At 40.9% G+C, this 17,272-nt stretch overlaps 1 protein-coding gene across 6 annotated transcripts in view; it reads right to left on the bottom strand.

Annotated features, from left to right (window-relative positions):
- Window positions 1-381: 381 nt before the first annotated feature.
- The window catches only part of mctp1a (multiple C2 domains, transmembrane 1a), a 145,870-nt gene continuing 128,979 nt past the window's right edge, over window positions 382-17,272 (bottom strand). For all 6 annotated transcript variants that reach the window (XM_008418925.3, XM_008418927.3, XM_008418929.3 and 3 more), the window contains 4 exons: window positions 16,677-16,786; window positions 16,125-16,234; window positions 15,494-15,591; window positions 382-5,041 (listed from right to left, as the gene is read on the bottom strand). In XM_008418925.3, the coding sequence (XP_008417147.2) occupies window positions 4,970-5,041; window positions 15,494-15,591; window positions 16,125-16,234; window positions 16,677-16,786 (390 nt within the window). In that variant the 3' untranslated portion in view covers window positions 382-4,969. The remainder of the gene's footprint in view (window positions 5,042-15,493; window positions 15,592-16,124; window positions 16,235-16,676; window positions 16,787-17,272) is intronic.

Genomic DNA, 17,272 nt, shown 5'->3' with positions numbered 1-17,272 from the left:
TACACATGGATTTTCTTTATTATGCTGCCACTGCGAAGAAGTTGGCAAAGTTGTTCTGGAGCTTGAAACCAGGGATCCTACATGGATTTTCAGTATTTTCCAGCCCCACATTATGGGAAAGTAAATAAATTTGTAATTCCCAGAGTTATTTTCTATCCAAGTGTCTGATAATTGCATCCAACTACCTGTTAAATGTGACATATGCATCCTTTAAGTACATTTTATTTTGAAGAAAAGTTGGGGTGAGGGTTTTCTCTATGCCCAATTATGTTTTTTGGAAAATTGCATCACAGTGTTTGCTGCTGCTGTTGAAATGGGAGGAAGGCAAATCGAGCCAGAAGTGTGGCTGCAAATGTTGCGTCAATAACATCCACACAAAGGGAAGTTGATAAAAAATATTTAATTGAAAGTTTTTTGTTTCACTATTTTTTGACCCAAAATAAGCCACATTTATCAGATGATTATCGTTCCTTAAATTAGAGGTATACAACATATTATGCCCTTCCTTCCAGCTGTCATGTCTAAATCTTGTTGATTTGTAAAGGGACACACAGAGATGATGTCACAAGCAGAAGATTTCGCAGGCAGACAAGACAAATATAAAAAAAAATTAAATCAAGGCAGGCAATACACCTACTTTACAGCATTATTACCAGAACATCAACAGGCATACTGTATAAAATACAACCATACATTAATCAGTTAGCTATATACAGTATTCTTTAAAAAATAAATAGTCTCATTCAAATAAAAGTGCTTCTCTTTCCTTTACAGCTATCAGCCCAATACATTCTTCGTATACATTTTTTCTCTACATGATACAAAAATCACACTTTGGTTTGCTGGTAAATGCAGCCAAAACCGTAAACCAGCAACAAAAAGAGACATTTGGATGCATTACCACACAACACTCACAAATCAGCAACACACGGTCGCGTACAAATTAGTTGATACCCCAAGTGAAGATTTGAAAAAAGCCAGATTTTTTTAATTTTTATTTTTTTTTATTGCAGCAGCAGCATTGTCTAACAATAAAAATATATTTCTTTTAAATCCAACCTTAAATTGTATTACTTTTATTTAGTGGGGCTAAGAAATAATTTTTGTAAATTCACAAATGGCAAAGTAATTGGTAACACTGCTTTAAGAAACAGGAAAGCACACTAAAGCAGCAAATGAAAACTACAAAATTGGGAGAAACTACTGTAAAAAAAATAAATGGCAACAGGTTGATGTGAGCATAATTTATTAAGAAATTAAACGGGTTGTGACAGTAATTAAAGCTCTGTTTTTCACGGGACGAAAACTACGATGTAAATAACTGCATACGAACTTAACTCAGCTTTACTACCTGTGCTAGCTTGTAATATTATTGTGTTATGCGGCTGGGTACGTAAAAGGCATTTTCCCGCTAAAGGACTAAACGACATTTACATGGGTGATCATGTTCTTCTTATACGTTCTCCAAGAAAAAGTAACTAAAACTTCTGACAATGTGTCCACTGTCAGAGTCTCCTGTGTATAAAGTGGTGAAATGTATTAGACAAAATTCAGGTCCACTTGCTTAGAATTTATCCTAAGAAATTAAAAAGTCTGAAAATGGCCCTGGAGACATACAGTAGTTCATTTATCACCATGTTATTTTTATTTTTTTATTTTTTATTTTTTCAAAAGAAGCTACATATTGAATTTTTTAGTGTTGATTTCATAGGTAACTCCTGATTTCTGCAACAGACATGCATGGAAAATTGGAAAATAAACAAAACCATTCAACTGGTCTGCACTTTAAACTTCTACCTTGTGGAGATCAAATTACATATGTCTTACATAAAAGGTATGTTGTCTTGATTTTCCTGTTTTCGCACAGTAGACAAAGTATGACATGTCATATTTATGCCCCAGAAAACAGCAACAGTAGGGTTTTATATAATTTCTGATCAATTTAAAACATGTTTTAAAAATGGTTTAGGTGCATCTATTTACTAGGAACTGTTAGAGTAGGTACTGATTTCTTAATATAGCAATTTCCCTGCTAAATATGTATTTTTTTCCTGTGTGAGATGATCCTGTTGCAATAAAAGAAATGAATACAAATTAAGGCTTTTTATACTTGGTACCAGGGGTGTTAACAAACGGTACAGGAGCTGTTGCAGTAAAAAACAAAAGTGTCAAGTATTCAAGCAGTTCATCGGGCAAAACAAAAAAAGCCATTCCCTCAAGTAACAAGTTTGTGGCAACGCTCTAAGAAAAGTTTATTATTGTTTTCCAAATGGATCAGACGATAAAATCATTTATCGGAGAATGGAAACAAACTTATGAAGTGGAGCGGAGCTTCAAAAAGGCGGAAGGCGGAGGCACAGAGACAGACGAAGGGGAGAAGACGACAGTAGACGCAGTGAGCTGGGGTTTTGCAGACTTAAAGACAGTCAGACAAAGAAGAGGAGGCAGTGGGAAATGGAGGCAGGGATCAATAGGATGAGACAGGACCTCCTCAAACATAGCCTGTGCTGTGATCTTTCAAGAGAAGCTCTACAAGGAACCCAAGGGACCATCTCTTCAGACAGGGTCGCAACCCTGCTTACTGACGAATGAGGAAACCGCACAGAGAGCAAACGGGGAAAGCATGACGGGAAGTGTGTTTTGAAATAGGATAAAACACATGCACACACACACATGCGGACACACACACAAATATTCCTCCATCCCTGACATCTCAGGCCTAAGTCCCCTCAGAGCCTTGTCTTGTCACACAATGACTTGCTGCTCATCAAGCATCTCCACAGAGTCAACACCAAAAAACAGCTGGTGCCTCTGCTGCAGCACACACCCAGACACGCGCACACACACACACACACACACACACACACACACACACACATCGAATCTGAGTGTCAGTCTAGAGCTGGAGGGGAGATGCAATTGTACCACACACTGACGCTGAGAGAATCTTTGATTGCATAAACGTGTATATGCAAACACGCCTCTGTAAATACACAGCGCGCACAAACGCGCCCGTGTCTCTGGAAGGGCTGATCAAAGTTGAGCTGTGGGCACAGGAGGTGGGGCAGATGGAGAGGGCGGCCAGCCCGGGGCGCAGCATCATAGAGAGCATGTTTGCATGTCTGCGTGTGCGTGTGCTTGGTTGAGAGGGAGAAACTGTTCCTGCTCAAATATGACACTGTTTTTTTTTTATTTATTTATTTTTTTATCTGCGAGCAAGTAGTTACAGTGTGCAAGACTTCCTACCAGAGATGCGTTCTTTCTGTCTTCCCTCCTGAGAGGGAGGAAGAGAAGCTTGGGGCTCTTTGTGTCTGCGTGCGTGCCCGTGCTGTAGAAGCACGCCTCGCGTGTAAACGCTTTCATGTGTGGCCCGCCAAGGCAAACACACAGGGAGATGAGAGGGAAAGAGACCGGCCTTTCAAACAAGATTAGGACTGTGCCTGCCTAAAGGCCTGCCTGCCTGCTCCATGACACTCTGCATAGACCGGGTGACATCTATATAAGCACAGCGACAGCAGGCCCAGTCCGCGGCGCCGCCTCACTGAGAAGGTGTCGCACCGACTGACTGATGACGCTGACGGGGCTAAACCGCACACTTTCTCGAGATCCAACGCACCAAATGATCTCATACTCGACCTCGTTCCTACTCGTTGGTTTAAGGACAAACAAAAGGAACTCACAGCCTGTTGGTCCAGATTTGTTTTCACAATTGCATCTCGATAAATTAGAATATTATGTTATTAAAACGTATGTTATTTTATTGCAGTATTTTTGGCACCGAATGACAAATTGTTACCTATAGTAAGATATCTCTTGGTTTATTTAAAAAAATTATAGACAACTAATAACACTTTTTTTTAATATACTGTCATAGCGACTCTTCAGCTTCAACTGTTGGATCTAGAGTCTCTTCATAGATTGTTTAAGGAGCCGGGCGAATTCTACAGACTGATGGAGCACAGTGATACCGTGGTTACTAAAGCAGGTGTTGATACTTTTGGCAGTGTAGGCTGTTACCAAGTCCTGCTGGGAAATAAAAACCAGACTTAAGAGGCTTTGTGTCGATGCAAAATGTAAAACCCAACTAATGTTCCCCCATCTGAGAAGAGATATGCAGCCCACACTCAGCAACAGTCCAGTCCTTTGATTCCTTCATCAAGGTGAGACGCGTCTGACGTTGTCTTTGGTTCTGGAGTGGTTTAACAAACAGGGTGACCACATCCTGGTTTACATCTGTGCACGGTGGCTCTCAGGGCTCTCGGTCCAGCCGACGTTTTAATATTATTTTTAATTCACCGAGATGCAAAGAAACATGTCTGGAGCCTCGGGACGAAATCGGCTCGCTAATTTAGACAGCGACAACCCAAAGTACTGCCGGGGCAAAACATAAAAATCATCAAAACATTCAAGAGGAGATAAAAAATAAGGATGCAATAGTATAAAAAACAATTAGAAAATAGAAACATTTTACCAAAAGTGTTTCAAAGCTATATAGTACAAGCTAAATAAATGTTGAGAATGATCGTTTAAGGCCTGAATCAATTATCTACAAATAATTTAACCTGTTCGACTACTGTGGCAAGCACACACACTCCCAGAGGGAAGGACATGGCAGCTGACATGGCTGATATAAAAAAGGACTCAATACATAATGCGTACAATACAATAATAATAATAATAATAATAATAATAATAATAATAATAATAATAATAATAATAATAATAATAATAATAATAATAATAATAACAATAATAATGAGTTAAAGGTTTCTTGAAGTCTTTGCTCATACAAAATTATATTTAGAGAAAGTGTAAAGCCTCCTGAAGGGAGTACTGAAGTTTAACAATATAAAGCAGGATATAAATAGAAGAAGGACGGTTCAGCCCAGGCTTTGCTTCTCAGCGTCCAGCATCAAACCAGCAGGAAAAGAAACGAAGGAGAGAGGAGTCTGTGGGCGCATGCAGTGATCTACCCGGGGTTGTTTTTCTTCCTTTTATTTGGACTGGGATTGGGATCCAGTTTCAGCTGTTGGTACTGCACCTGTTAAAACACACACACACACACACACACACACACACACACACACACACACACACACACACACACACACACACACACACACACACCAGTCGGTCAGGTGGAGAGAGCAAAGGATGCTTGAACAGCACAGAGGCCCCTCCAGAGGCTCCGGTCCAGCTGTGTGGAACGGCGGCCTCGGGGAAGGGATTACACACTGATTACAACGCGCGCACGCACAGATGCAGGCGTGTACGCGCTTCAAAAGCACTGAAGGGGAGCGCTGTTGTTGCAAAAAGGTCCACATATGCTCGAGCAACAAAAACACACACACACAGATGTGCAACAGTGGCCTGCAGGAGGGGATCAGACGGACAAACAAAGAACAGGGCGAGGGCCTGTGGGACAGATTGGACAGCCAGCAGTCATCCCAGCAGAGAAAGGTGGAGACGAGAAAGGATGCTGTACAAAATGCTGCTAACAATACCTTACCCTGCATGTGAATCTGGAGTTATATCACATTACATCAGATTAGAATATTAACTATCAATAAGCCCATGTTCTGATCTAATCGCGAAGGTATTTTTTTTAAGGTGTTTGAACTATTTATTGCACAATGTACAAATAAACATCCGCCTCATCTTTATGGCTGCACCAACGCAGTTAAGCAGCCAATTAATGAGAGTTTTTTAATTCCTCTAATATCTGTTTATGTTCCTTTTTCCATGCAGGCTTCCAAAGGCTTGACCTTCAGTTCTGCCTTGAAGGCTCATGTGAACATGAAGGATTTTGTGGTTTTGGCCTTTAAGCTATTTCTCTGACTATAACAGGCTGTGTAGTGAATATACAGTTATAAAAACAAAACAAAAAAACGCTAAATCAAACTAAACTTTTCCTGTTTCATGGCAATTAGGGTAACCAAAATTATTTTGATTTGTGAAATACCAGAACAGTGAGAGAGAGGTTATTATGGAAGCCCAAGAAACAAAAACAACATAAAAAGCCAGATTATACAGTCTACAAATTAAGTCAGGATCAAAGACCCTTTTTTCTATAGACCTGCATCTCTTGGACTGATAAAACGGAAACTGAAATGTTTTGCCATATGTACCATTGTTACATTAAGAGGAAAAAGGGGGATATTTCCAAGTCTAATAGCACCAACACAACTTTCAAGCACCAGGGTGGCAGCATCAAGGCACAGGAGTGTTTTGCTGTAGGAGTTACTGGAGTACATCGAGAGAAAAAAATGGCGCTGCAAGGAAAGAACATTATGTGAAATTACTGAAGCAGCATCTCAGGATACAAGCTGGGATTTAAACTGACAGTGACATTGAGCATTGAGCATTGAGCAAGAGTGATCATTATGAAGTCCTGACTTCAATCCAACAGAGAATATGTGGATGAAACCGAAAAGGTGTGTGTGAGTAACGCAAACGTTAAAACCTGAGTCGGTTACAGCAGGTCTTTTGAGAGAACGTCAAACCATTGTGAGAAGTTTGTGTAAGGATCCCAAAAACATGTGACCAGAGTCATTAAATGATCATCGTACAGACTAAGGGCATGCATGTAAACTCTATATTTGGAGAATGCCTAAAACGTATTTACCGTAATTTAATTTAATTTTTTATCCTGGCATTTAGCAAACACAGATAATTTAGATAATTCGACCTCACCTAAAACATTAAGAACCTTGACTAATTTAATGTTAGTATTTGACTTTTTAAAGAAATACAGAGGAAAAACTAAATCCCTGAATATAATGCCAGTTGAAATCTGCATGATGTTGAAACCAAGTCCTGCACGCACTACAAATGTAAGTACACCCCATCAGCTTATTAAAGCTAGCTTAACTTGCACAGGCCTTTCATTTCATTCCCTCCACATGATCACAACTGAATGCAGCAGCCGTCTGCTCTGCGCCAGCGTTGGAAGCACTCAGTTGATGACCCAACACTCAATAAAACAGAAACAAAGTGCTCAGAGCAGGCTTGTGGAGGAATTAGTCGATTTATGTCTCTCGGAGGTACGCCCAATTATCTCAGGGCTTTAAGATCATCAAATGCACATGAATAAATTACCGACACTGCCAAGGAGGAAAAGCTAAACTGTTATACTTAACTAGTGGTATATCCTGGGTTTTATTACTGTTTGTAACTCACCGAGGGGCTGCTTTCTAAGAAAAGAGAAGAGGTGGCCGGTATCCACAACTTTGAAACGATTGAATTGGTGTAACTTCATTTAGTTTAAACAAATGATTGCATATGAGTGATTCTAAAACAAAAATGATGCAAAGGCTTTTATGGAAAAGAAGGTCAGATGAGACTAAAGTGGAAGTTTTTAGCCTGCATAAAACATGTTATGTGTGACGAAAAACAATCACTGCAAACACTTGAAATACTGTGTGAAAACACTCTGTGTTGTAGGACACCTTTCCTCTCCAAGAACAGGTCAGTTGATCAGATATTATGGGAAAACTAAGTGGCTAATTGTAGATCAAACCCTGTTAGAAACTGGAGGTTCACCTTCTAGTAAGACGGTGACCGAAACATTGGAATGGCTTTGATGAAAACATGATGAATGAAACATTTTAACCGCTTGAAAACCATGCATAATTTAGCTTCCACTTCACAATTATTTGCAATTTTCTCAAGAATGATTCACTGTGGTTGTAACGTGACGTAAAAAGACTGAATCGCCGACTTAAAGACAAAACAAGATTTTGGAAACTCTACTACTTCACACCTTCACACGGACTTCAACACTGTCAGTGGGAAGAGTTGCACATTTTTCCAACATGACACAATTTCCCAACTGATGCAAAACTTACAGCCTAGATAAAAAACCCCGTTCTGACCTGAAAGTGATGGGTACTGTACATCAATGCAGCAGCCGCAGTGGCTGAGCAACTAAAGGCTGTCACCGGCAACCATTCGCTTTTCAGACATCCACAAACATCCAGCTGCAAGCTCACACAGATTCAAGAAATTGACAAGCAGTAGCCACTGAATCAGAATACTAATATATATATATATATATAAAAAAACAGACTTAACAGACTCGGCACCAAAGAGCCAGAATCGTCTGAGAATTCTCTCCTAAGTTGACGTACTACAGGCTATTGTGTTTGTCTGACTGACTGACACCCTCTCTGATTCTTCAGGCAGACAGCAAACTCACATCAGTAACGTTTCACGGCTTTGTCTCATGGTGGCTCTATCTGCTGTGGACGACAACAGGAGCGTCTCAGCGCCGGCTGGGAACAAGCCTTTATCATGTCTCTTGTACCAGCTCATTCTGACGGTTCGATAAAGCCTTCCGGTCCTGAAATGCCCAGCAGACCCTACATGTAGCAGGAACTATAACGCAAGCATGGGCTCCACGCCACCAACATCACAAAAAATTGACTTCTTAAGTCTGTATTAATACAATTCTATAACTGTGCCGTTTAAGCAAACAGAAACTCATTTATGTACCTGTGCCTCACAGCGGTGGTTTTCCCACCATCCACTTCTCACTAGGCTTTCTGGGTCCTCCTTACTGTGAAGTAGCATCCAAAGGAACAAAAGCTCAGATGCATTGCATGAGGAATCAGTGACACCTGTGCAGGATTTGGTGGCACAAAATAGAGACAAACTGATGAACAGACAGGTGAGTCACCTGGTCTAGTATTTAATATTAACTTTTAAAAAGAATTTATGTTTAAAAGTAACTAGACACCAAAACCTTTACTCCCATTTTTCCTGTAAACTGAAATATTGAACAGTTTATTTTTTTTAATTTTTTTTAACTTCCTGCTTCCTCCTGGTAATAGTTTGTGTTCCTTGATGAAGAGAAAATGTAAAATTGCTAATCCTGTAATGTGGATGTGGTCTCACTGAAACTGAAACTGAAATGTTATTTCAGCAACTGAAGTGAAACTCCTAAATGTTCTCTAGTCGCAGATCGACATACTTGCCCTGTTCCATCTGGAGTCTTTCTTATTTTATCCAATCAAATATATGGTCGCTGGGATAAATAAACCAGGTATTGTCACTTTTAACAATGTGAGCAGTGACTTCTGAAATGAAATCAGGATCCTTTGAAGCGCTGACTCCTGCTGCAGTCAATACTAAATGAAACTCCCCCAAAACTCTTGAACTGGTTTTGCTTCACAGTACTCTGCTCTGGTTTTCCTGTTTGCTTGTGCACATTTTACTACCATACTTTTTCCTTCCACTCAACTTTCCATTTTTTTATCTTTGGAAACAGAACTGTTTACACAGCCGGCTTACTTGGCAGGAATTACCCACCTTGTCATTGACTGTCTGGTGCAAAGATATGACATTTGGAAGCTTCCTCGTGACAATTTAACAAAACATTTCTGTAATAAAACCCCCTTTTTATTATTTTTATTCAACTTATATATGAGCTTCATTTGAATTCACTCAAACAAATAATCTGATAATATTCAAATTTGTTGAGCTGCTGACATTAAACATTTTTATTCTTAGTAAAAAAAAAAAAAAATCTTACACCCAGCCTGTACATTAAAAAATCTAACATAACACCAAAAGTAGGGCAGGTAAGGTACAGTGCAGGATTACTTCATGTTATCGGTCCCATTTACACGGCCTAACGCCTACAGCAGCAAAAAAAGAAAAAAAAAAAAAAGAGCTGCACAGCAGTTTAATTCTGCACAGTGACGTTTCTGTCCAAACAAAAACTCTTTGTTAACGCATGCACACAAAGAAAAGTTTGCTTGTCAGTGGGAAGTGTGGCTTTTCCTTCTCATGTACAGCAGCAAAGGGGATCAACAAAAAGAAATGGTGCGAGGAAAAAAAAAAATATTTCAATCAAACACGAGTTTTCTCTGTGAAGAGCTGCCAGCCAGGGAGAAATGGGGCTCATGCGTTACGGGTTCAATTCTTCTTCATAGGTGACAGGCCTGACTGATGCTACACCCTTGGCTCCCTGCTCACCTCACCTAATACCACACACACACACACACACACACGCACACACACACACACGCACACACACGCACACACACATCCACCTGCTGTAACCACACCAATAAGACAACAGAAGCTAGTTTAAGTAAAAAAAAACTAACCAAAAAGAAAAAGAAACAGGGAAAAAGTCAGAGCAGGTGAGGAGAAAGTGGGACGTTAACAAAATAAAAAAAATAGCAGAATTGGGTAAAAAGCAAAAAGTGAGGTAATGCAGCAAGCACATAACCAATTTGGAACACAGGCGGAGAGCTTAAAGGAAAAACAGACAGGAGAAGAGGTGTGTTAAGACCCAACGCTGCTCAAAGGCTGCTCCTCCACCCTCACTCCGCTCCCTCTCCCCAAATGTTGACAGTACAAGTGCAAAAACAGGCTTTGAAGTGTGCTCTGCTGAAGGGGTGCCGTGTACCGCGCGTCGTGCCTCGTTTAACAGCGTTACCCATAAAGCATCCCGGGACCTGCTCCTCCCCGCCTCTCCTCACTGTCTTTCATTCTCTTTCTCCTTCTCACATTGAACCTTTGACAGTGTTTTGATGATGCTAGTGTGGGCAGACATGCAAGGTGGGTGACAGTGAGTAGAAGGGGTGGGGGAGGGGGAGCAAAGCAGGTAGGTGAGTAAATAAACAAATTCAAAAATAGGAAAAAGGGGCATAATTTTAATGATACCCGAAACTTTAGAGAAAGAAAGAAAAAAAAGAACACAAAACTCTGCAGTTTTCATCTCAGGTGACATCTAATGGAGCATGAGGGTTATTAAATGGCTGCGGGGAAACACTAATGTGTGCAGACTGAAGATTCAGCACCCAAAGCCATTGTGTTGTGGTGAAAGAAAAAGCGTGCCAAGGTGACATAAGCCAATAAACAAACAAAACAAGAAATGGCTCGCAGAGAAAATGGAAAATCCTTCCTATTAGTTGCTGTGACAAGACACATGCTGAACAGAGACTAATTGCCCTTTTTTTTTTTTTTTTGGTGAAGTGTCTCCAAAGTGGGGAAGGGCAAAGCGAAGGGGAAAGACGCTTCTGCTGGAGGTGACTGATGATATCTGGCAGTGTTTCAACCCTTAACTATCCTGCTTTTATTTCCTCTATGTCCACTGAGGTTTCATTGCAAACATAAATGGTGCCTAAAAATATTAACCAGACACCCTGCTGTTCATTAGGCCCTAAATTGGAATTCATGCTTATTTTTGTATTGGGGATTTGAACCAGCTCCTTTACAGCTATCATAAAGGGCCACTTGGCATGCTAATTGCCTTGGCCCTACTTATGCTCTCCCTAGCTCCCGTTCCTAATGGTGTCATAAAACACACTAGAAGCTCGGGCATGTCCCGAACGCCAGGTAGGGAATACTCTGCCTGCAATGTGAGTGTTTTCAGTTCAGCCTTGTTTAAAAAGAAATGGAGGATTTTGCTGATAGTGATCATAAAGACAGCAGAGGCTGGTGTAATATCAAAAACCAAACATAAGAAACTGCTATTAGAACAGGGATTTTTCTCACGCACATTAACCGATACATCACAATTGGCTTTGGTTGTGGCTGCTCAGGGAGGGAGATAACAAACTTAGCATAATGCAAACCTTGCAGGTGGTAAAAGGAACTGCAGCTTATGTAAAACAACAGGGGTTTAAAGGATGCCTGTCAGTGTTGTTTTGGGTTGGATGGTTGCTTTTCACAGTATAAGTGCCTAAAGAGGGACAGTTAATATCTGATCTGTAGCTGATAACTGTCTTACCATTTAGTATAAATCCACACTGGACAGGCCGGAGAGAGGTTCCACTTTCAAAATCGCTATGGTTTGGAGCAAAATGGAGCTATGAGATGGAGAGCCACCAGTGATCTGCTTGTGTGAAATATTTACTGTAAATTCATGGTTCCTTTTTCACTGTCTAAGCAGCCCTAAGCCACAAAGGAATAGACCTGACCTTGAAGGTATATGAGGTATCATTTCTGAAGTATTTTACATAAACAGGTCAGCCTTCACTTTGCATATGAATAAATTAGCACTGGGGCAAGATCCTGAACCAGTTCATCACTGTTCCTTCTCTGAACCACTTTTGTTAAATGCTGCACACTAGAAGGATGTCTATCACACTCAGCCCATGTCCGACTTGCCAGAATCTATAGCTTTGAGTCTGACACATCAACTCTGAGGACAAAATCTCCTCATGCTGCCTTAATTTGACCCATCCACTAACAGGTGCAGAGATGGAAAACATTATCTCTGTATTATTTTTCTGACCAGAAATGTTCTTCTATGTTCTCTTAGTTTTAGTTTCAGACATGGAGATCATTGGTGGTGTTCAATCCAGATTTGAGCCGTTTCAACATGGTAGAAGTTAATCTTGGCCTAGCTGTTAGCTTTAGCCTTTAGAACCAACGAACTTGGATTTATGCTAAACGAAGGCTCCAGGAAAAACAGTCGCTACAAGCTCCATTTTTAAAATCCTGAACTATTCCTTTGAAGTGGAAGCAAAGCTTAAAGCTAAAAGCTTCTTTCACATCAAATGTAAGAAGTAAAAGAACTACACTACAAGAGATTAAGCAACAAATCCACAGCTTCTGTGGTGCTGTAAAGCTATATAAGTTATAATAGCCCAGTGTGACTGCCCTTTGTATATAAAGTCATTAGAACCTCATCAGTTCTGCTTGCACTGAAGCACCTCTAAATGATGCGGAACGGTGCACCCGACCCACCTTAGGTGGACGGCAGCTGGGAGAACTTGTGGGTGTGATTATGTATGTGTGTGAGGTCACACTAAGGCCCTGAAATAGCACTTCATTAGTCATCCACGGTGTCAGGCACAGTGGACCTCTGCACCCATGCCAGCGGGCGCCACAAACACGTGCCCATGAGGGGGACGCTCCATTTGGATCCCACCATCACCCGAGAGCCTCAAGGGCTTTCAGTCCACTAACGTCTTTGACCCAGTAAGGCGAGGGGCAAGCAACAAGATGAACCCACCACCTGAGGCAGAGCAGAACGTTCTGGTCTGTTTTTAGCTAATGACCGCAGAGAAGGGTATCTTTTCTTTTTTCCAAAACGGACTTTTGGATTCAGTGAGAGATTACAGTTTTTCGACTCTACCTTCTTAAACCAAACACCCCCTATTTGAAACAAACAGTCAACACTTTTTTTTTGTGCAACTTTTTTCCAATTATCCGTCTCACAAATTTCTTTCTTTTCAAGTTTTATTTCTGTTGGTTTCATTGCTTTACAAGACTCTGGCCTCTCAGAGACACAGGGCTACAATTTCCCTTCCTACAGCTTTAGGACTGAGCTTACAGTAGCACTTAGAGTATTACTTTTACAGTAGGTGCAATTTCAGAGGTATAGCCACTGGACCAGAGCAGTACATCTGCCCCCACCCTCCCCTAGCCAGCAGGCCCTCATTAGGAGCCTTGTAAAGGGCTTGTACCTGCCAGGCTTGGGCCTCTTCACCACTACACACCCGCAGGCTTCAGGTGCGTAAGGTGGCTGCACTCCACCAGAGGGGACAGCTTGGGCTCATTTAAGTCGATGGATTGCTGCAGCAGCCCCCTGTAAACTACAGAGCTGTGCAAGGGCAGAAAGAGGGAGTGAGTGCAGGGTGTGCAGGGCAGGGAGGGGTGGGGCAAGGATTATGACCCTGTAAAGATGAAAGATGTGGGCAATGAGCAATCAAAGAGGAAGTGTGTCAGTGCTGATGTGGCGAGGAACTGGTACTCAGAGGTCCCAGGTCCTTCAGTCTGAGCCCCCCGTCCGTGCGTATCACAGCAGGACATTAACGGCCACAGTCGACACCATCGGGCCTGGCTAAAGCCACTGCGAGATGCAGCTTAATTGGTGTTTAAATTGCACTTTGTCTTGGGCCGGCAACAGTGTGGGATAGTTATTGCTCACACATTGAACCTAAGCAAGCATCTGATTCCTTCAGTCATAAAGTTAATCTGATCTCATGATAAATGTTGAAGGAAAACCCCAGGGTGCCATTTAGGCTGTTGATTTACACTCTGCTCCAATTACCAGCATGGCTGAAAAACAGCAGCCAACTGTAATTGTGGTAGAGTGTATGTATGGAGTCAGTCAACCTAGTTATATGCTGAACACTAAACTCACTTAACCTTGTTATCTCGCAGCACAGCTCCAGCCATGTAAAAGGAAATTAAATTAGCGCGGGAAGCTTTTAATGGAAAAACACTCAAAAAACAGCTTTACATTACTTTGATTTGGCTAAAACAAAGAAGCATGTGTTCTGAATGAGGTGGGGGGGGGAGTCAACTATGCAAAGTAAGGCTGGCAGGAGAAACGAGACAGAAGATCATAAGAGTGATTTGCCAAAGTACTAATACCATGGGAATGTTTTCACTTTTTGTTGTAGTGCAACCAACACGACTTCAATCTTCTCTGTTGAGATTTTATGTGATAGGTCGATACAAAGTTAGACATAATGATGTGGAAAGAGTTCTCATTTATTTATTTTACAAAACTCTTGATAGACTGATGTGAAAGTTGATTTAGACCCTTTCAGATATTTCTCTATAAAATCAGGTCCACCCAACGTAAACCAGAGCATAACTTTAAAGCAAGAAGACATAATGCTTTTTATCGGAGACCACTAATTTCTAAGTCATATGTTTACAGTTGGCTGTAGTTCTGGACTTTGACTGGACCATTCTAACACATGACTATGCTTTGATCTTACCTGTTGCATTGTAGCTCTGGCTGTCAATGTAATGCTGGAATATATGAACCTCCAGCTCACGCTCAAATGTTTTGAAACCACTTACAGGTTTCCTACTGGACTGTACTGTGTTGTACTGTGTTGCGTCAGCTTTTCGTTCAAGATATGTTTGAGCTTCCCCACAACCCTGCGAGAAAAAGCCACTACAGATGATGGATGGATAATTGGATGGAATTACAAACTAAATTTGACTCCATTGTATCATCACTAGGAATGAACTGGAATTGAATTTGACCTCATGATTAGACTGATTTTATTATTTCTGTGTATAATTTGGATCTGTTTGTCTTGTAAAGTGCATTTAGATAACATTTGCTGTGAACTGTGTATATTATTAGATAAACTGAATGTTCTCTGAGGAATTTCTCATTTGCTGTTTACTGTGATCAAGCCGTATTCAGACGGGTCTCACTATTTACAAGCTGACATTTGAAAGCAATCGGTCGTTTAGGCTGCATTTTGTTTACGGGTGTCAGATTAAAAAAAAAATAAATGCAAATGTTTTTCAAATTTGTTATTAGTAAAAACAACTTTAAAGACATTGTGTCCTTTTCTCTCCACTTCAAAATGATGAGCTACTTTATGCCGGTCTACCATGTTAAATCCCAACAGTATTTAATGTCTGTGGTTGTAATGTAACATTACAACTCTGGCATATGTGGAAAAAGTTCAAGTTGTTAAAATTATTTCACCAGACAATGTAAATAGAAACTTGGACTTGCAACCAGCAGGTGCAACATTGAAAGTAGAAGTTGACCCACCACTTGTACGTCCGAGGGCACTCTGGACAGAAAGTCCAGCAGCTCGTTGTTGTCAATGGTGTAAGGGTCCCGCAGTTTCTTTGTGAACTTGTTAACCCCTGTAGCAGGAAGAAACGTAAACAGACAGACAAATAATAAAATATACTATAAAATATTCAGCAATACAAAACTTTAAATTCTTCAGCACTTTTTCCCCAAAAAACTAAATAAATGAAAATAGGCAAACAAAAGAGCTTTTCTATTTATTTGCTTTTATATACTACCTCTGAAACATTTACACACCCTTATTTGAATATAATAATAGTAATTTCCAACATTAATTATTTCAAAACTGGGCAAAGCCCTCTGCCCCACGTTATCTACCGACATGTGTACAGGTGCATAAAAAGAGAGAATGTACGTCTGAAGCAGTCATTATGCCTGGAAAAGTGCTAAATAACCACAGTTCATTTATCACAAATTTGTTTTTACTGCATCTGCGCAGGATACAAGTTACATCAGATAAGGAAAAAAAAGTTTATAAATACTATATCAAAGTATTTTTTTTCCTCACAAAACTAAAAAATCAGAAAACTCTGGTATTTGAGTGCAGCTTAATTAAAGTTGATTCACATAACTAGCGTTAGCTCACCCCAGGCCAGAACGATGAACCGTAGTGGAATGAAGTAGATGATGATTGTGGCCACGATGAGAGCTACAATCGTTAACCAGCTTAAAAAAGGCACAGTCCAGTTAAATGTGCTGGAAAAGAAGAACGAGAGATTCAAATTAGAAAACATTGTAAAAGCTCACTTAACTGAGCATGCTCAGAAACGTCACTATCAGGAAGTAGGAAACACACTAACGATTATAAAGACAAGTTACAGATCAGTCGTTTGGCGCTTTGTAAACAATATAAACTTTTGAGAGTCAGTTCGTTTTCTGCTGGAAAACAAATTATTTCACTTTACTTTTTATAAATCTGAGAAATGGGCAAATCAACAGTTCTGTGTTGGAATGCACATGAAGTGATGTGTATACATGAAGGTCGTGCAGGCCTACATGCGATTGAGGAACTGAGCTAAAATAAGTTAGCCTGGCACGGGAAGGCAGAGGAGCCTGGCAACATGGAAAAAGAACCAGGACATGTGGAGCGAAGCAAAGGGAAGTGGGCCCGGTGCCGAGGAGCGGGCTTTCGACTCACTTCTTTATCCTCTCGCCGTAGGAGGCCACTTCATCCAGTGCATTCTGCACGCTGATGCACACGTCCTGAATGGCATAAAGCTTGTTCATGAAGCCCTTTCTCTCCGAGTCCTGCAAGAGGACAGATAGAGATGTAGGCAAGCACAGAAGAAAGCGAGGATGAAGGAGGAGGAATGTGCAGATGGACAGAATAGAGGAGGAAGAAGGGAGAGAAGACAGAGGCTGGGCACAGGCATCTCCCTGAGAACAATGCACTTTAAACAGCTTTGATTTGGAGTTGGGAGCCAAATCACCGGATATCCTGCCTGAAGTGACGGAGCGCTTTCATTCCAGGCCGTAATAGAGATATAAAGTTGGCAGAACAAATCAAAATGTTTCCCTCCTTACAAATACTCGCAGGAAAAATTTGAATATGTGAATAAAGAGGCAGAATTAAACTGAAAGCCAAATGGATACATCAGTCTTTGGTCTCCCTCTCATGCCCACCCCCCCCCCTCTTTCTCTCTCTTTCTGGTCCTGCCAAGGCAGCTAGGACGACCAGGCAGAGTCCTCTTTTGTTCTGCTGGCTGGCACGCTGCGGTGATGTCACCAGCTGTG

The sequence above is a fragment of the Poecilia reticulata genome, chromosome 9, assembly GCF_904066995.2.
Source record: "Poecilia reticulata chromosome 9, P_reticulata-male-v2, whole genome shotgun sequence".
Lineage (NCBI taxonomy): Eukaryota > Metazoa > Chordata > Actinopteri > Cyprinodontiformes > Poeciliidae > Poecilia > Poecilia reticulata.
The sequence above is the reverse complement of the archived record's forward strand: the minus strand, read 5'-3'. Positions and strand labels throughout refer to the sequence as shown.